General features: G+C 39.6%; 1 protein-coding gene across 4 annotated transcripts in view; it reads left to right on the forward strand.

Moving 5' to 3' along the window:
* The window catches only part of TDRD1 (tudor domain containing 1), a 50258-nt gene that overhangs the window by 20046 nt on the left and 11170 nt on the right, over positions 1–19042 (forward strand). For 3 of the 4 annotated variants that reach the window (XM_045439004.1, XM_045439006.1, XM_045439007.1), the window contains exons 5-19: positions 772–877; positions 1598–1661; positions 2627–2731; positions 2958–3140; positions 3653–3796; positions 4554–4725; positions 5801–5887; positions 7708–7875; positions 7997–8104; positions 8952–9122; positions 10953–11195; positions 12043–12180; positions 14994–15104; positions 16083–16253; positions 18184–18459. In XM_045439004.1, coding sequence (XP_045294960.1) covers positions 772–877; positions 1598–1661; positions 2627–2731; positions 2958–3140; positions 3653–3796; positions 4554–4725; positions 5801–5887; positions 7708–7875; positions 7997–8104; positions 8952–9122; positions 10953–11195; positions 12043–12180; positions 14994–15104; positions 16083–16253; positions 18184–18459 — 2247 coding nt within the window. The remainder of the gene's footprint in view (positions 1–771; positions 878–1597; positions 1662–2626; positions 2732–2957; positions 3141–3652; positions 3797–4553; positions 4726–5800; positions 5888–7707; positions 7876–7996; positions 8105–8951; positions 9123–10952; positions 11196–12042; positions 12181–14993; positions 15105–16082; positions 16254–18183; positions 18460–19042) is intronic. The other variant, XM_045439005.1, reaches the window with a different exon arrangement.

Raw genomic sequence — 19042 nt, forward strand, 5'->3', positions numbered from 1 at the left:
ATAATAAGCCACATCAGTCTGTTTGCACAAGTATGTTCTTATGGCCACACATTTTCTGTTTCCTTTGATTGCTTTTTTAAAAACATGTATTCTAGGGGCGCCTGGGTGGCTCAGTTGGTTGGGCGACCGATTTCGGCTCGGGTCATGATCTTGCCATCCGTGAGTTCGAGCCCCGCGTCGGGCTCTGTGCTGACAGCTCGGAGCCTGGAGCCTGTTTTGGATTCTGTGTCTCCCTCTCTCTGACCCTCCCCCGTTCATGCTCTGTCTCTCTCTTGTCTCAAAAATAAATAAACATTAAAAAAAAAAAAAACAAAACATGTATTCTAGGCTCTACTTTAGGAAGGTTAGTTATCTGCCTCTCATATTCATCTTTGCATTCCTATTTGCAATTTGAGAGGGATTTGAAAGTTTAATCTTAACACCTAATCATAAACAGCATAATCCTTTTCAAGTAATCTTTAAAAGAATTTTTAAAAAATAAAAGAGAGAGTGCGAGTGGGGGACGGGCAAAGAGAAAGAGTCAGAAGCAGGCTCCAGGCTGCGAGCTGTCAGCACAGAGCCCGACACAGGGCTCAAATTCATGAACCGGGAGATCATGACCTGAGCCGAGGTCGGACACCTAACCGGCTGAGCCACGCGGGTGCCCCTCAGGTGATCTTGATGTGATTAATAGAATGTGTTTGATATGTCTAGTCTTTGAAAGTGTCTTGCTCCCAGCAACAAATACTTGGAATAAACACTGGCGATGTGGTTGTGGGGTGTGTTCTGTAGGGTCGCTGAGGTGCTCACAGTGTAAGCAGACGTACTACTGCTCCACAGCATGCCAGAGAAGGGACTGGTCAGTACACAGCATCGTGTGCAAACCCGTTCAGTACAAGTAAGCGCGATTTTCTTATTCATTAAAAATAAGGTGGTTTTTTTTGTTTTGATAGTGTAACGATCAAATGAGGTAAGCAGGCAATAACTAGGTAGAAGTTACTTTTTATTGAAGTATAACATAAACATAAAAGCAAATCTGAAATGAACAGCTCTACAGACTTAGGACTGAGTTTTCATGAATATAATTTTATTAGATGGTACATATTCAGTTAGAACTTAAAGCGAGTTTGTGTTGTAATGATGAAAGCTTTAGAATGCCTTACTTTTATGTAATCGTGTATTCTTTCCTGAATTTTGATGAGGTAGAGCTCTCACAATGTCTCTCGAATTGTGATTTTAAAATACAAAAATCCTACTGGCATGGTATTTACCGGTTTGCAAAGCAGTTTCCATCTGTGACCTCATTTGATCCTCGAAACTGTTGAGGTCATGTGAGGATTATCTCCATTTTGCAGATAGGGAAGCTGGGACTTGGAGATCGTGGCTGTATATATCCCTTTTAATTAGGTGGCTTTGAAAGAGGCGGCAAGTGCACGTACAGGGTAAACCATTTCATAGCCAGCCTTGGACTGTTTTGCTTTGTTACTACTGTGATTCTCTCTGGAAGAAGCTGTTTTTCCCTTTCTGGATTCTATTGATTGAGCATTTAACATCGTTGTGGCCCCTACTCTTAATTGGCTCTGTACTAGAAGTATTATAATCAGCTGCTTTATTTCAGTTTCTACAAACGTGAAGATAGTAAATCACCTTTTGAAACTAAGAACATGGAAGTGAAAAATGAGGTATGATAAACCTTTTGCCTTTGGAATAAACTTTGAATGACTTTTATTGAATTAAGAGGACTTAAGCTAAATAAAATACTTACCCCTTATTTCTACATTTCACCAGTGTTTATTTCTAAGTGATCTCCACTCACAGTGAGGCACCAAGGGGCTTGAACCCATGACCCTGAGATCAAGAGTCATGTGTTCTATTGGCAGAGCTTGCCAGGTGCCCTGCACCAGTGTTTATTTAAAAACAATTTCTTGTTGAATAAATCTGTACATCTTAACGATCAATTGGGTGACTGTTGGGGGTCTTTGAGCATTGTGTGTGCCCGGCCCTTTTCCCCAAAGGACTTGAGAAATGCTGTGTCTCAGTGTAACTTCATTGAACTCTTGAGAGAGCCCCTTCTCCTGTAGTCCCTGCAGGCACATGTTCTCTGGCTTTGTGTAACAGCATCCTAATACAGGGCTTTGTGACCAAAGGAGCATTTTTTTCTGTAATACTACTCTTCCATTTAGATAACTCTATGGGCTAAATCATTCATAATCTGAAAAATACTAACAGTGTCCAGCTCATGTCAACAGATAATTTTTAGCCTTCTCTAGCTGGTCCTAGCTTCTACTTAAAAAAAAAAAAAAAAAAAAATCTGACTTCCTCAAATAATCATTGCTATAAAATGTTAGCAAGTACAAACTTAAAACGCTAAGCCCCTCTTTTTATTTCATAAACACAACATTATCATCACCATTATGGCCTGATTCTTAAGTGATCCCAGTGCTTTGTACACTGCCTGTAGACAGTGGGTTTTATTGGCTCTTGAAAGTACACGCTATTTCTCTACTTTCTTGTTGAAGCCTAAGAGGCTATTTTTGCCTCAATTCCAGCAAATAGTGGTCACGGTATCACTGAAACATGTGTTTATGTAAATAACTCACTTTTTTTTTCTTGTTTTTTTTGTTTGTTTGTTTGTTTTTTAACCCAGGGTCACTACCCTCTTGGACTTACTAAAGAAATAGCCACTTGTGCTGATAAAATAATGTTTTCTGATTTGAGAAGTCTACAACTCAGGAAAACCATGGAGATAAAGGTATTTGTTTAATTTATATAGACAGACATCCAAAGAACTATAGCTTTTTGTTCCTTGTTTCCTATTTTCAGTTTGAGTTTATAAGATAGCTACAAAATATAACTGATGAAATTGGTAAGGATTGCAAAAACTGTAATACCTTTTTAAAAACTTATTATAAAACTTTAAGAAATTCATATTTGCTTGTGTTCTCAGTGAGCTACTGCACCTTTTCTGTCTTTGAAAGGGTACAGTTACTGAATTCAAGCACCCGAGTGACTTTTATGTGCAGTTATATTCTTCAGAAGTTTTGGAATACATGAACCAACTTTCCGCGTGCTTAAAGGAAACCTATGCAAATGCGGTGCATGAAGAGGATTATATTCCTGTTAAGGGGGAAGTTTGTGTTGCCAAGTATACTGTTGACCAGGTAACCCGTGACGAAATGAATGATTTAAGATGATGTTTTAATTTACTTTGCTCATACAAACTCGACACCAGAGCTTTTAATAATGCATTTGATGGCTTGACAAGAGGCTCCGGTCACACTCCTCTTTCTCTTCCTCGGTCAGTATTGCGGGTGTGTCGGGTGACCTCCTTCCTGCCCTTGCCCCCTCCAGCTCTGTTTACAGGCTCCTCAGTCGCCGGTTACAGACTGGCAGACTGTGAGTCCTGGATGGTGTTTATTTCTGCGGCGGAGGCATTACTGTGTCTTAGTGTCTTGTGGGCTAGAATAATCCGGGAAGAGTTGTGCCTATTAAAGTCTCCTAAAAAGACAAATTTAGGGGTTTCTTAGCCAGATTCCTAGAAAATTAACCTACCAAGTGCCTCAGCAGACCAGTAGCCTTTCCTTTGTGTGTTCTGTAGATTGGCTGAGGGTTTTCAGGCGTAAGGTTATGAAACGCTGTTCTGAAGCAGGGCGCCATTCTATTACACTTTCAGACCTGGAACAGAGTAATAATACGAGATGTTGATATGCTGCAGAAGAAGGCACAAGTCTTATATATTGATTATGGAAATGAAGAAATAATTCCAGTAAACAGAATTCACCAACTCAATAGAAACATCGACTTATTTCCTCCATGTGTGAGTCTTTTTCACTTTCTAAACTCCTAAGTGTCTCAAAGGAGCTCTTTTTAATATTTTGATGGGCACCGTATTTGTTTGTTCTATACTGTGATTGTTATTGTTATTATGAAAAAACACCTTCTGGTATATTTTTCATCTTTTACCAAGTAGATAAACAATCATTGGCTGTCTTAGCTCCATTTAATAGGCCTTATTTACTTAAGTACTTAGATGAGAAACTTCGCATTTTTAGGGACATCTTATCCATCAGCTCTTTTAAAGTGATTTTTTTTTTTTTTTTTTTTTTTTTTTGAGAGAGCACAAGCAGAGGAGGGGCAGAGGGCAGGGAGAGAGAGAATCTTTAGCAGGCTTCATGCCCAACACAGAACCATCGTGGGGCTCCATCTCATCACTGAGATCATGACCTGAGCCAAAATCAAGAGTTGGACACTTAACCAGCCGAGCCACTCCAGGGGCCCCTAAAATGATCATTTCTGTATTTATTACATTGTGTGGAAGCAGCCTGAATTTATATGTATGTGAGGGATAATTATTATCCTTTCATGAATTTTTGAGCTTCAAGAAGTCCCAAAAGGAAAAGCACTGTGGGTTAGAGTACCACAAGAGACAAATAATTATAAAGTTGTTTATTTGGTTAGTTTTTGAAGATTTCCAGTAAATTTTCAGCATGAATTATATTCACATTATTAATTAGAAAAAGTCATTTTCAAATAGTAACTTTTTTTTTTTTAGTAACTTACATAAAATCTTTCAGGCCATAAAGTGCTTTGTGGCCAGTGTTACCCCAGCAGAGGGGAATTGGAGCAATGAATGTATCAAAACTATTAAATCACTGTTAATGGAGCAGTACTGCTCTATAAAGATTGTCGACATCTTAAAAGAAGAGGTAGTTACCTTTGCTGTGGATGTTATGCTGCCAAGTTCAGGTAAGATCTAAGTCTTCTTTTTTAGATGGAGCACTTTATATGTTATTTAGTCTTTACTTGTTGCACAGAGAAGAAATAAAAACACGAAGTGAGGCCAAGTAGTAAGCTCCACTCAGAAGTCATTCGGGTTGTGATAAAAAGATGGCTTTGGCCCTGCTCTTGGGGTTGGCAGTTTGTCAAAGACCTGGCACACGTTCCTAGAACTGGGTGGGCCCAAAAGCTACATCTATACTTAGTTTGGGGATAACTGTGTTACCCTTTTGATATAGCCATTATGATCTCTATTCATGATTTCTACTCATTTATTGGGAAAAAGTCAAGAATTTCTTTATGAATTTGTCCATGATTGTGTCAGGAGTGCTTTTTCCTTGAACAACCTTCGCAGAACTGCATTGGTTTAGTATCGAGACTTTGAATGCCTAGTGTTTAAGTGGAATACTAAATGGAAACACCTTGGAATCCTGTCCTTCTGTGCTGGCTTTCTGTGTGTTTGAAAAGTGACTTCTCAAGTTATTGCTCTTCTACTTATAGAGATCCAGCGTCACTTGGTGACTTGGTAGAAAATTGACTTAATCCTGTTGTGAGATTAAGTATAAAATCTATTTTCTTTCTTTGCTGTGTATGTTAACAACTTGGGCTTCTGGATGTTATTTTATGGAACTTGAAGTTCATATCACACTGGCTACCCTTGTTTTGGCTATACTTTATGTCTGAGAAAAAGTAGTCCTATTTTAACACTAAATTTATTTTTTCTCCTAAATGGTGGCCATACTAAGCATACCAGTGAGGTGGTAACTAAATCTTTCATGTTATCCAGAATTTTGAAGTGAAATACTTTCATTAGATTTTCTGCCAAGTGATGATGAGGATTTTGCCTCAATTTTTAAGGCTGAGCATTGGAAACTGTATTTTGCACTTAGAAACTGAGCTGGTAAGGAATATACCAGTGTATTAATAGCTATAATCTCTAGATCATTAGATAATCTCTAGATGATTGTGACTTGTGTATTTATGCCTTTCTTCTAATACTTGCTGTAATATCTCAATGGACGTACATTTTCTTAATCATTTTTAGGAAAACTCTTAGACGATGTGCTCATAGAAATGGGATATGGCTTGAAACCCAAAGGACAAAATTCTAAGAAACAGAGTGCAGATCCAGGTGAGTATACAGATTAATATTGAACAGTATAGTGACTCTGGGTACTGAAAAGTGTCTTCTCTACTGAACAAAAAAGGGCAGAGCTGTTGCAGTGTCAGATTTAATGAAAGTGATAACCATTCTTTGAACTTTATATAAAAAAGGTGATGCTTTTTCATTCAGTGGTACATCCTGTCTAATTTTAGTTTACCATGCCTGTTTTCCTTCCCTGTCTTCCAGATCAATCTTTGACATGATGGTTATCAGAAATTTTTAAAGTATTAGGGGCACTTGGGTGGCTCAATCGGTTAAGTGTCCAACTTCGGCTCAGGTTATGATCTCACAGTTCGTGGGTTTGAGCCCCACGTCAGACTCTGTGCTGTCAGCCAGGAGCCTGGAGCATGCTTCATATTCTGTGTCTGTCTGTCTGTCTGTCTCTCTCTGCCCCTTCCCTGCACGCTCGCGCGCTCTCTCTCTCTCTCTCCCCTCCCCCCCTCACTCTGTCTCAAAAATAAACATTAAAACAATTCTAGAAATTTTGAAGTACTAAATATGACACTTTGAGTTGAAGGGTTTTAGCTAAAATTTCCTTAGTTTAATTTTTCCTCCTTATTTGGTTATTTTAGAAATAATAAATAGGGATATAACATTCTGTTCTGGTAAGATGTTGTTTCTTAAGTTTTTACTACTTGTTTAATTATGTGTGTGGCTTTTCATTTAGTATAACAAGAGAACCAAGAAGATTTGCTATCAGCATTTTATTTTCTCATTGCTTAGTTTTATGTATTGTTTATTGCAATGTTTTCGCCTTCACTTTGTTCCTTTACAAATTACTTTGAATGTGGACATACTTCATTGTCTCTTGCTCATTCACCCAGAGGTGATTGCCAGTTAATGGTGCTGTGATTGGATGCATCCTTTCATATACACAAATCGACTTATCTTTAAATCTACCTTATCCCTGCCTCCTGTCCTTTGCCAAGTCTTTATTGATGGTTCTTCCTAAATATTGTTTGTATATGACTTTTTTTTTTAAATCTTTTTTTCTTTTTTTCTAGCTCAGGAATCCTTACTATTTGTGGATAATTGCAACAACCTTGTGACTTTATCTTTTGTCTCCTGCCTGTATTCTTACAGTATTGCGCATATGATATCCCCAAAACACAAGTGTTGGTGTGCCAGCTCTGCTGAAAAGTTTTCAGTAATTCTTTGCCATCTTTGGAGGAGAAAACCAAATACTTACTGGTGTAATGATTGAAGCCATAAGTGTTGGTGGTAGTTTAGGGGGAGTACAGAGTGAGGAAAAAATAGGGAGATTGATCTGGGGCCTGCAACATCAAGTGAGAAACCACAATGGCATGGGTGGATAGAGGATGGGGAAGAAATTGCCAGAGCAATAGGAGGGTGACGGCTTCTAGGAGGGAGTCATCAGTAATAACGGCAAGTGTTGCACGGGTATCCAGGGGAAGGAACAAACATCTTCTGGGCAGTATTTGCTTCACTGAGGAACTGTGGAGGTACCATCATGGAGGGTGTTCTGTGATTAGTACAGACACCTAGAGAAGAGATTATAAAATGGTGTGATAGAGGATATGCACGCAAATGCCATGGGAGCACCTAGGAAGGACACCTAACCCAGATTCGGAGGGAAGCCTTTTCAACGTGATGGCACACTGAGCAGGAAATAATCAGGTTGCTGGGGGATTGGGAGTGTGTCCTGGGAAAGAAGAGTGGCATGTGTTAAGGCCTGGAGGTGTTGGGAAGAGCCTGATTGGGCCTGAAAAACTGCAAAAATTAGATTAATGAAACCAAAATGCCTTGTTTTTCTGTTTTCTGTTAAGGTGATGTTGAAGATGGTGGAAAAATGACAGCTGAAAACAAAGTTGTTGTAGACAGAAGTGATCTGATCCCCAAAGTGTTAACTGTGAATGTAGGCGATGAGTTCTGTGGTGTGGTTGCCCACATTCAGACTCCAGAAGACTTCTTTTGTCAACAGCTACAAAGTGGACGTAAGCAAATTTTCTTGATTGTCCTATCAATATGACCCACTTCAAGAGACTCAACATGCGAAAATGAAGATAATGTGTAGGTTTGTATTTCTTTTGTTTAAGATGTGATCTATATCTACAGATAAGCTTGCTGAACTTCAGGCGTCCCTTAGTGAGTACTGTGGTCAAGTGCCTCCACGCTCAGATTTTTATCCAACCATTGGTGATATCTGTTGTGCACAGTTCTCAGGTGAGGAAAGAGTATTTCTGAATTTTTTTTTTACTTACAATGAAGTAAAAAAAATCAAAAACCCCGAACAATCTTCATTTTGCGCTGTTTGGCTGCATTCAAAGTTTGAGTATTAAAGTGCACCAGTCAGTTTTAAATACATCCAGTTAAATGGACTCAAAGTGTGTGACGTAAGAGAGGAAGGCCTGTTGCAGTGGGGGGGAGGGGGGTGGTTGGTAAAGAAAGTTTTTATTGTTTTATCAGCCCTTTAGTTTTGGGGACTGGTGCAGATAATTGTATTTACATCCGTACATGAATGTGCAATCTCCCGGGATGACGTCTTTACTGGTTTTAGTGGGAGTAGCGGGAGGCCTAGAAGCATGGAGCTGTCACGGCACAGCTGTATTAAGTGGGTTCGGTTCGTCTCTGCCGGAGGGGAGATCCTAGCAGCCTTCCCGTAAACTGGTTGCTTGGTTGGTGGAGTCTGGTTGACTCCTACTGCCAGGTGTTGTAAAGTTAGTCCCGCTTGATGCTTAGCAAATTGTTCCTGCATTGATCAAGGCATCGTTGTGATTTCACACACAATACTCTGTCCTGCGAGTTAACTGTCTATGGGGCAGATGAAGCGGTTGTAAGTGGTGGCAGCCCATGGAGTGAGTGAGGGGTCTGAGGCCTGCAGAAAGTTGAGATTTTAGGGGTTTAAGCTTCCAACAGGCAGAAGTAGCACTGTTGACTCAACATATGTTGTTCCGTAAAGCTTGATACTGTATTAAAGCCTACAGATGGCCATCTCCGGATTTGGGAGGGAAAGTTTGTATTTATATCTGTACTGGAAAATGATTTGAGACTGAGTCTCTCCTTTTTTCAGAGGATGATCAGTGGTACCGGGCCTCCGTTTTAGCTTATGCTTCTGAGCAGTCTGTACTGGTCGGATATGTAGATTATGGAAACTTTGAAATCCTAAGTTTGACGAGACTTTGTCCCATAACTCCAAAGTTGTTGGAATTGCCAATGCAAGCTATAAAGTGTGTGCTGGCAGGTATGAAATTTTTATGGTCCCCATATTCTTAAAATAGCAAAACCCCTAAGAGCATTAGAAATGAAGTTAAACCAATGAGAAGATAAAAGAATGTGTTAAGATATAACTTCTCTTAATGAAAAAATAATCCTTAATAGAACATTTAGGAAATACACAGGACTACTTTGCTATCTCTAATAAAATAAAATTTAATGTATCTATTATAATATTGAGTATTTTTGGTATTTATAGAGTCTGCATTATTGATATCATAGAAGTGGATTCATGACATAAAGTAGGGCAAAACCTGCTTATAGAAACAGTAAGAACAGGGGCGCCTGGGTGGTGCAGTCAGTTAAGCGTCCGACTTCAGCCAGGTCACGATCTCGCGGTCCGGGAGTTCGAGCCCCGCGTCAGGCTCTGGGCTGATGGCTCAGAGCCTGGAGCCTGTTTCCGATTCTGTGTCTCCCTCTCTCTCTGCCCCTCCCCCGTTCATGCTCTGTCTCTCTCTGTCCCAAAAATAAATAAACGTTGAAAAAAAAAAAAAAAACAGTAAGAACATTGTCCTTAGAAATTACTGTATGTAGAGGCGCCTGGGTGGCTCAATCATTTTAAGTGTCTGACTCTTGAGTTCAGCCTGGGTCATGATCTCACATTCCTGAGATTGAGCCCTGTGTTGGGCTCCGTGCTGAGCCTAGAGCCTGCTTAAGATTCTCTTTCCCTCTCCCTCTGCCCCTCCCGTGGTCATGTGGGTGCTCGCCCTCTCTCAAAATAAATAAACATTAAGAAAAATTTGACTGTAAATATAATTTATCCCATCAAGAGCCGGGGCTTCTTTCCATGTTAATAAATTGGCTTCTTTATTCAAATGTACTGTAATTGAACTAGTATACGATTATCAGAAGGATATTTCCAAGTTCATGCTACGAGCAGTGTTCTTTTAACTGCATTTTGCAACCTATCCAAGAGCATTTCCTTGGCATAGGTTGCAAATGTAGTTATGTTACAAGACACCTCCGTAGGTGAAATGGAGGTGTTGGAGGTATGTTTCTTTTTGTATGCTATATATTACGATTGTTTTCCAGAAAGGGTAGAAATAGTTTACACACCTACCAGAAATATAGCGGGGAGCCCATTACTTCACAAATTGGTACACCAAGTAGACACTTCTGTATTTCATGCTGATAAGTTAAAATGAAATCATTTCAATTACTTTATTACCAGTGAGGCTGAACATTTTTTCTTAAGTTACTTGCTCTTATTTTATGAAAAGACTGGGCATAACTCTGGGTTGTTAATTTGTGCGTGCCTTTGGAGTGAGTGATACAGATGTTTTTGTGTCGTTCTAAGGGACCGTATTTCTTCCTGCATTATTTTATACTTCTGTTTATGACTTTCTTAACTTACTGAGATATAATTTACATACCATAAAATTCTTGGTCTCAGGTACACAATTCAGTGATTTTTTAGTAAATTTACCGAGTAGTGTAGCCATCACCATAATCCACTCGTAGAACATTTCCATCACCCTGATGAGGTTTCTTGTGCCCATTGATAGTTAATCCTACCTCCCCAGGCGACCACTAGTCTAATTTCTGTCTTAGAGATTTGCTTTTCTGGACATTTCATATCAGTGGAATTATGTTTGGTTTACATAGAAGTATAGCCATTTTTTCTTTGTAATTTTGCCTTCATTTTCATGGTTAGAAAATCCTTTTGCTCAGGTGGGACTTTCTGGGTCTGGTGTTTTTGTCAGATTCCTTAAGTTTAACTTTATGGAAATTGGGAGCTAAATTTCTAAATGCCTGTTACAAGAAATATTTTAACATTCCTTTAAAAATTATTTGTTAGGAGTAAAGCCATCATTAGGAATTTGGACTCCAGAAGCTATTAGTCTGATGAAAAAAATTGTACAGAACAAAATGATCACGGTGAAGGTGGCAGACAAGTTGGAAAATAGTTCCCTGGTGGAGCTTCTAGATAAATCTGTGACACCTCACATCAGTGTTACCCAAGTTCTCATAGATGCCGGCTTTGCTGTGGGGGAGACAGGGGTGCTGACGGATAAACCCAGCATCGTGAAAGAAGCCAGTGGTAAGTAAAATGTCTCCTTCATAATGCCCATGCTGGAGTTCAGACGGTTGTGTGTATATGTGGATTCTCATACTTTCAAAAAGAGTTGATGTTGGGGTGCCTGGGTGGCTCAGTCGGTTGAGCGTCCGACTTCAGCTCAGGTCACGATCTCGCGGTCCGTGAGTTCAAGCCCCGCGTCGGGCTCTGGGCTGATGGCTCAGAGCCTGGAGCCTGCTTCCGATTCTGTGTCTCCCTCTCTCTCTGCCCCTCCCCCGTTCATGCTCTTGTCTCTCTCTGTCCCAAAAATAAACGTTAAAAAAAAAAATTAAAAAAAAAAAGTTGATGTTAAGTGTCTTTTTGTCTTTATTATTATTATTACTAATGTTTGTTTAATTTTGAGACGGAGAGAGACAAGACAGAGTACAAGCAGGGGAGGGGCAGAGAGAGAGGGAGACACAGAATCTGAAGCAGGCTCCAGGCTCTGAGCTGTCAGCACAACACCTGACGCGGGGCTCGAACTCATGAACCCTGAGATCATGACCTAAGCTGAAGTTGGACGCTTAACCAACTGAGCCACCCAAGTGCCCTTTGTCTTTTTGATCCAGGCATTCATTTATATACATACGAGTGTGTTGGAGAGCTGGAAAAAAAATTTATGGGTCACTAGCTGCTGAAGGATCAGTCAGACATATGAATTTAAAATTCAGTGAGGTAGTTATGGCTAGTTGTAATACTGATTGTTTCCTTTAAAGTCACTAAGAAAGTCACTGGAAATTCAGTTCTTCTTCAAATGCAGATACCTCACTGACCCCACCTCCCATCCCCACTTTGACCATTTGTTTAGCAAAATGTTCATTTATTTTCACAGTTCCCTTAGGTGTAGAAGCAAAACTAAATCCACTGGAGTGGACATGGGTTGAACTTACTGTTGACCAAACAGTAGATGTTGTGGTCTGCATGATATATAGTCCTGGAGAATTTTATTGCCATGTGCTTAAAGAGGATGGTAAGTTGACTCTTCTCATTGATTTCTTTGTACAAATACGTTGATGTAGATAATAACTGGAGATGAGTTTAATGAATAATAAAATTACTGTCTTTACAAGAAGGGCCAAGTGAGTAGGTATTTCTGCTTCCAAGAAAGATTTGGTTATAGTTGCCTTTTATTCCATTTTAAGCTATTATTTCTATTTTCGAAAGCTCTCTTTATATTTAAACCAGTTTAGATTTCAAAGAAGTCTTCTAAATTTGTTTTTGAAAATTAAATTTAACGGTTGATTATATTAAAGCATAGCATGCATATATACACGTGCATAAATAGTACTGCATGACACATTGTCAGAAAGTCAAAACCCTGAATGATCAACCTAAATTTAGGTCAGGAAATAAAGCATTACCAGAATCCAGAAGTTTCCTTCGTTTCTCCTCTGATTACTACCCTTTTCTCTCTTTAAAAAGTAAATACTGGGGCACCTGGGTGGCTCAGTCGGTTGAGCATCCGACTTGGTTCAGGTCATGATCTCACAGTTCGTGGGTTCAAGTCTCGCATCAGGCTCTGTGCCGACAGCTCAGAGCCTGGAGCCTGCTTCAGATTCTGTGTCCCCCTCTCTCTCTGCCCCACCCCTGCTGTGCTCTGTCTCTCTCTCTCTCTTTCAAAAATGAACAAAGTAAATACTGGCCTGCCTTCTAATAGCATAGATTAGTTTTTCCTGGTTTTGAACTTTATATAAGGAATCCTACAATGTGTGCTCTTGTATTCCTTGCTTTTTTTTTTTTCCACGTTGTTTGTGAGATCAGTTCTTCATTTCCATGTGTGGCAGTAGCTTGTGTCTTGTTACCCCGGTGTGTTCCACCATGTGAATGTACTGTGGATTTCTTTCTTTTTAAGGTTGGACATAGGGGTTGTTTCTACTTCTGATCTGTTTAACGATACTGGTGTGAACATTTCCGTACAAATTTAGTGCACGTGTGTATGCGTTTCTTTTTAATATACTCCCGGGAGTGAAATTAGTGGCCCTATCCTAACGGGTATGTATATTTTCAGCTTTGATCAATGAAGGCCAGAAAGTTTCCAAAGTGATGATTATGATGCTTGTTAGTTTGAGAGTTTTAGTTGCTCCACATCCTTACACTTGTATTTCCCTTCTTTTTCTTTTGAGCTATTCTGGTAAGCATCGTTAATTTTAGCTTTTCTAAATCTTGGTTTTCCTCTCTACCAAATGAGGACATGACACTAGGTGCCTAAGCTCGTCTGGCTCCCAATTTGTGAGATCTGTTATCCTTCCCTTCAGAATTATCTGGTAGGTAGATCACTATTTCGTATAGCATAAGATGTTAACATTTTAAAGTTACTTTTTATAGGTGATTATACAAGCCTATGGTACAAAATTCAAAAGTTACAAAAAGAGTGTAGAGTGGGAAGTTTCCCAGTCCCCTCTGAGTTTTCTGAATATCTTTTCAGAAGTAGTCTATGCATATGCTTGTGTGAACGTATATGTCTCTGTTTGTGTAGGCGTACACGGTAAATGCTGTGATGTTTGCACTTTGCTTTTGTCCCCACATGGTCCTTTCTTCATTCTTTTTGTCTTTTAAATTAAACTTCTAATAGTGGAATGATTTTAGATTTACAGAAAAGTGGCAGAGATGGTGCAGAGTTCCCGTACGCCTCTCAGCTAGCTTCCTCCATAGTTAACGTCTCACAGAATTGTGGTACGTTTGTTACAACTGAGAGAACAACATGGGCACCTAGTCATGAACTCAGATGGGGACATGTCCTTTTTCTTTCTACTCCCACTGATGGCCTTTTTCTATTCCAGGGTCTAGTCCAGGATGCCGCATTGCTGTTTTGTTTCCCTTTTCATGGTTACGTGGTGTTTCACTGTGTGGGTTTATCCGACCTCTTATTATTGAAACATTCCTTGTGTTCTCTGGCTTTATTCTGTGAGTGTGTTGTCCGGGCAAATTCCCGTGTAATTATTAAGTCAAAGGATGCATGTGCTCGTGCTTTGGAGTACGCCCAAGGGGGCCAGCCAAGCTAATTCCCACAGACACGTACACACGCCTTTCCCACACCATTTTCAGTAGTGTTTCTTAAACTTTGTAAAACTGAAAGGTGACAGCTCTGACTTGTTATAGTTTAGTTTCCGTATCTGTGAAGGGGCCTTTGCCACATGCGTAAAAGGCAGCTGCTTCCCTTAAGTTGTTGTGTAGTGTCGGGACCCCTTGACTCAGCATTTAAAGCTCTCCGTGGTGTGTACTTTCCCAGCACAGTGCTGGTATGTTCTTCATGGTTCACTTTCCACTTCCCTGCTTCGCCAAACTGCTCCCGCCAGGTGAATTTTGGTTGCTTAATTTTGTACTTTGCATCAGGGCCATTTCTGGTTCTTCGGGAATACCCTCTCCTTCTCTGTCCTATTTCTTTATAAAAGCAGCACACAGAGCTCACCTCTCTGCGTTTCCCTAGCAGATGTCTGTGCCATCCACTCAGTCATTCATTATATGTCCTCCTCCAGGACATATAAGCTTGTGTGTCACTTTGTGTACAGGCTTGTACGCTCTGTCCTTAGCCCTGTGCACAAGTTTGTGCTCTGGTGTGCTGGTAACCATGCCATAGTTGGGGATTACCAAGAGCTTTAACTAATTACGACTTACTTTCCCAGTTAATTTTTTTAATGAGAAAAAGAGAAAAGCATCTGGTATACTTAATAGTTGTATGGGAATGTACCTGAGGTTTTATGATCAAAACATTTCCAACTTGAAAGATCTGTGTTCTGCATGCTTTTTTAAATATTAAATGCTGTATATGTATTGCATTTTCAGCTTTAAAGAAACTCAATGATTTGAATAAGTCGTTAGCAGAATATTGCCAGCAGAAGGTGCCCAATGATTTTAAAGCAGAAATAGGGCAACTGTGTTGTGCTCCTTTTGCAGGTAAGTTACAGTTGGTAGTCTTGACTTTGATAGAAAGTTTTGTTTCCTGATGTTGAGCCCATATTTTGATGTGTATTTTCTTCCCCATGTTTAAGCAAGTATTTCTCACAATCAAGACTAAATGAATGCAGAAAGTGTCATGTCTAATATTCTGTTTGTAACAAGGAACCTCCAAATGGAACTTCCTTACCTCCATTTGTTAAATTTCATTAAATGCTTTTCTTTCCACAATCTCTGATATTAAAGTAAGTTAGATAATAGTTCACTGCAGGTTCATTGTTTCTTCTGGTCACCTGTGTACATACTTAGTTTGGAAGTATATTTTATGAGACTCCTTAATTTCTTAAAAAAAATTTTTTTAATGTTTATTCATTTCTGAACAACAGAGAGCACAAGCAGGGGTGGGGCGGAGAGAGAGGGGGACACAGAATCTGAAGCAGGCTCCAGGCTCTGAGCCGTCAGCACAGAGCCCAATGCGGGGCTCAAACTCATGAACCGTGAGATCATGACCTCAGCCGAAGTCGGACGCTTAACCGACTGAGCCACCCAGGCGCCCCACCCCTTAATTTCATCGTATGAGTTTTTCTACTATTTTTATATGATTTTACTAATAACAAGTAAAACAGTTTGTCATTAGTTATGAGAGTATTATAAAACTTCCAGATTGACAGATAACATTTAAGGTTATTAAGTCTTACCTTCACTTTCACGCTCTGTTTATTGGATAGGTGATGAGTGAAATCTTAAATTTATATTAGATAAATGTTAAAGTGTGCTATAAAAATTTGGATGTGTTCTAAAAACAAATTTTGATAACTCTCCTGGGGATTTCTGAATGAAAACTAGAGGCATCATCTGGCGAAGGAGAGCAGATTTATTAGCTACTTTACGCAGAGGATTTTTCTTTGGAGATAAAAATTTCAAATGTTAATAGAAAGGAAATAATGTTCTGTGTTACAAACTTTGTGTTAAATATAGGTGATGGTAATTGGTATCGTGCATTAGTCAAGGAAATCTTGCCAGCTGGAAATGTTAAAGTCCATTTTGTGGATTATGGGAACATGGAAGAAGTTACTGCAGATGAACTCCAAATGATCCCATCAAAATTTTTAAAACTTCCGTGTCAAGGGATACGGTGCTGGTTAGCAGGTATGGTACAGAATAAGCTTTCAAAACTGTCTTCTAATACTTCGGGTAGATGTACTTTTAAGTATTAACATCTGTAATTTTAACATGTGAGCTAGAAGATCTTGCTTCATATTATAAAATTTAGAAACGTACTTTTGAAGATACTGGCCAGAGTGTTGAGTGTAGATGCTAAAAGGAGGGAAACAGCTGCTTTTCTGGGCCTGAGATGGGAATGAAAACTGATGTGTCCTCTTGAAGACATTTTGCAGGATTTCTTAGGAGCTTCAAATAGTCCTGCCTTTTGTCTGAGCATTTTTACTTGTAATAATTTATCCCAAAAGAAATGATCTTGGAGTCTCACAAAGTTCACCTACAAGGACGTTCCTTATACTGCTGTTAATAGCAGCAAAACAATGCAGGCAGCTAGGTAGGGGATGGGTTCAGTGATGACCTGTAGGGTTGAAAACCTCAGCACCTGCTTCAGATGGTGCCGTGAGGGGCCAGTGGGTGCTGAGGACAAAGGCTCCCCGGCCTGCACAGGCGGATTTAAGTGTTTGCCCTTGCTGCCCGGGCATTAATGTGTAGCAGATACAAAGAGTACAAGTTATAAGAGATGCAGGATAGTATTGTGGTTAAGAGGACAGGCTCTGGAACCAACTCTGCTCCCTACTAGCTGTGCAAGAATTTAAGCAAATTAATTAAACTCTCTGGTGCTTCTGTTTCCTCACTTGGAAAATAATAGTACCTTCCTCAAGGAGTCATTAAGAATAAAAGACATAGAGGCACCTGGGTGGCTCAGTCAGTTAAGCATCTGACTCTTGATTTCAACTCAGGTCATGATCTCACAGTTCATGTGCTTGAGCCACGTGTCAGGCTCTGTGCTGACAGTGCAAAGCCTGCTTGGGATTCTCTCTCTCTCCCCATCTCTGCTCCTCCCCTGCTCATGCTGGTACCCACACTGTCTCTCAAAAATAAACATAAAAAAAAAGAATAAAAGACATAAAAAATATAAAGCTAAAAATATAAAAACATAAAAAATATAAAGCTACATACTACCTGGCATCATATCCACAGTAGCTACTATTATTGCAAAGGTTTCTTTATAAAAGAAATCGGTATTATGTGTACGTGGGTCATTCCATACACACATGAAAATTATGGAAGGTTGGATACCAAAATGTTAATAGTGCTCATGTCTAGAAGCACAGATGCTTTTTATTTTTCCTTTTGCTTGTTTTCTTTCTGCTTACTACTTACTATGTTTCAGATTATTCTTAATACCATGTTTCATGTCCGTGCTTCTTTAAGTGTGGCCCCTAGACCAGCAGCATCAACTTGAGAACTTACTCAAATTACAGATTCTCTGTCCCCAACCAAGACCTGCTGCTAAATTGGAGAATCTAGGATGGGCCCCTGAAATCTGTTTTAACAAGCCCTCTAGAGAGTTGAGATGCACACTCAAGTTTGAGGATCACCATTGTAAAAATAAGGGTATAAACCACAATTATCAGAAAAATAATTTTTGGTTAAGTACTTTAAAATAACATTTTGAAATTAACCACTAGAACACTGCCCGCAGAAGTGAAGGTGTGTGGTTGACGTCTCCTACCAGCAGAATTGGTGTAACTCATCATTGTGTATGTAACAGAACATGATGGTGGCTTCTAGAATAATCCCATTTTTGCCTATTGGAAAAATGCCAGGTAAAGATACTTTAGTGGGGAAAGTAAAGAAAGTTTCTGAGTGACCCAAAACCCTAGCGGTATGTTTACACCTGCCAGTGTCTGTAACTCGGGCATGGGGGATGTAGAGATGTAATTGAACGTTGAAAAAAGATACCAAAATGGCTGACCCGAATGGAGTACTTAACAAGGACCCAGTCCCAGGCACCGTTGAAGCGAAAATGCAGCTTGGGCACGGAATCCTATTTAATGCCGTTCTTCTTTGCCAGATATAGAGCCGAAAAACAGACACTGGACTAAAGAAGCCATCACAAGATTTCAGATGTGTGTTGCAGGGATAAAACTCCAAGCCCGAGTGGTTGAAATCACTGGACAGGGAGTGGGAATTGAGCTCACCGATGTCTCCACTTCTTACCCCAGAATAATCAGTGATGTTCTGATTGAAGAACATCTGGTCTTAAAAACTAGTTCGCCATGTAAAGGCTTGAGAAGTAATAGGCCTGTTAATAAACATGATCTTCAAATTGATGCCCTGGGGCTTCAAGGTAACATTTTTAAACCTTTGATTTGTTATTTAATGTATCCTTTGCTCTTACAGGTTATGAAAGTTTTTCTATCCAAATGATGCAGTTTTTCTGTAGAAATCCATGCTTTGTGGAAATAGGTTAATAATAGGTTATGAAAATATTTATTGAAACATGGTTTTATGCAACACCATACTCATTTTTAGTGTAGTCACTTATCAGGTAATCTTGCACCATATAATTATGTGTCCCCTAAAGTTTCAACCAGTTTTAAGAATTACATTATAGGGATGTCTGGGTGGCTCAGTTGTTTAAGCGTCTGACTTGAACTCAGGTCACGATAGCGTGGTTCACAAGTTCGGGCCCCGTGTCGGGCTCTGTGCTGAGAGCTCAGAGCCTGGAGCCTACTTCAGATTCTGTCTCCTTCTCTCTTTGCACCCACCACCCCCCCAGCCAGACACACTCTCTTTCTTTCTCAAAAATAAATATGAAAAAAAAAAATAATTACATTATATGTACTACAGAAGTAACACTGGAGTGCAGTAGGTCAGTAGATTGGACTCTTGTAATACAAAATCCCTCAAATTGAATAGATTGTTTTGTG

Source organism: Leopardus geoffroyi, chromosome D2, assembly GCF_018350155.1.
Source record: "Leopardus geoffroyi isolate Oge1 chromosome D2, O.geoffroyi_Oge1_pat1.0, whole genome shotgun sequence".
Lineage (NCBI taxonomy): Eukaryota > Metazoa > Chordata > Mammalia > Carnivora > Felidae > Leopardus > Leopardus geoffroyi.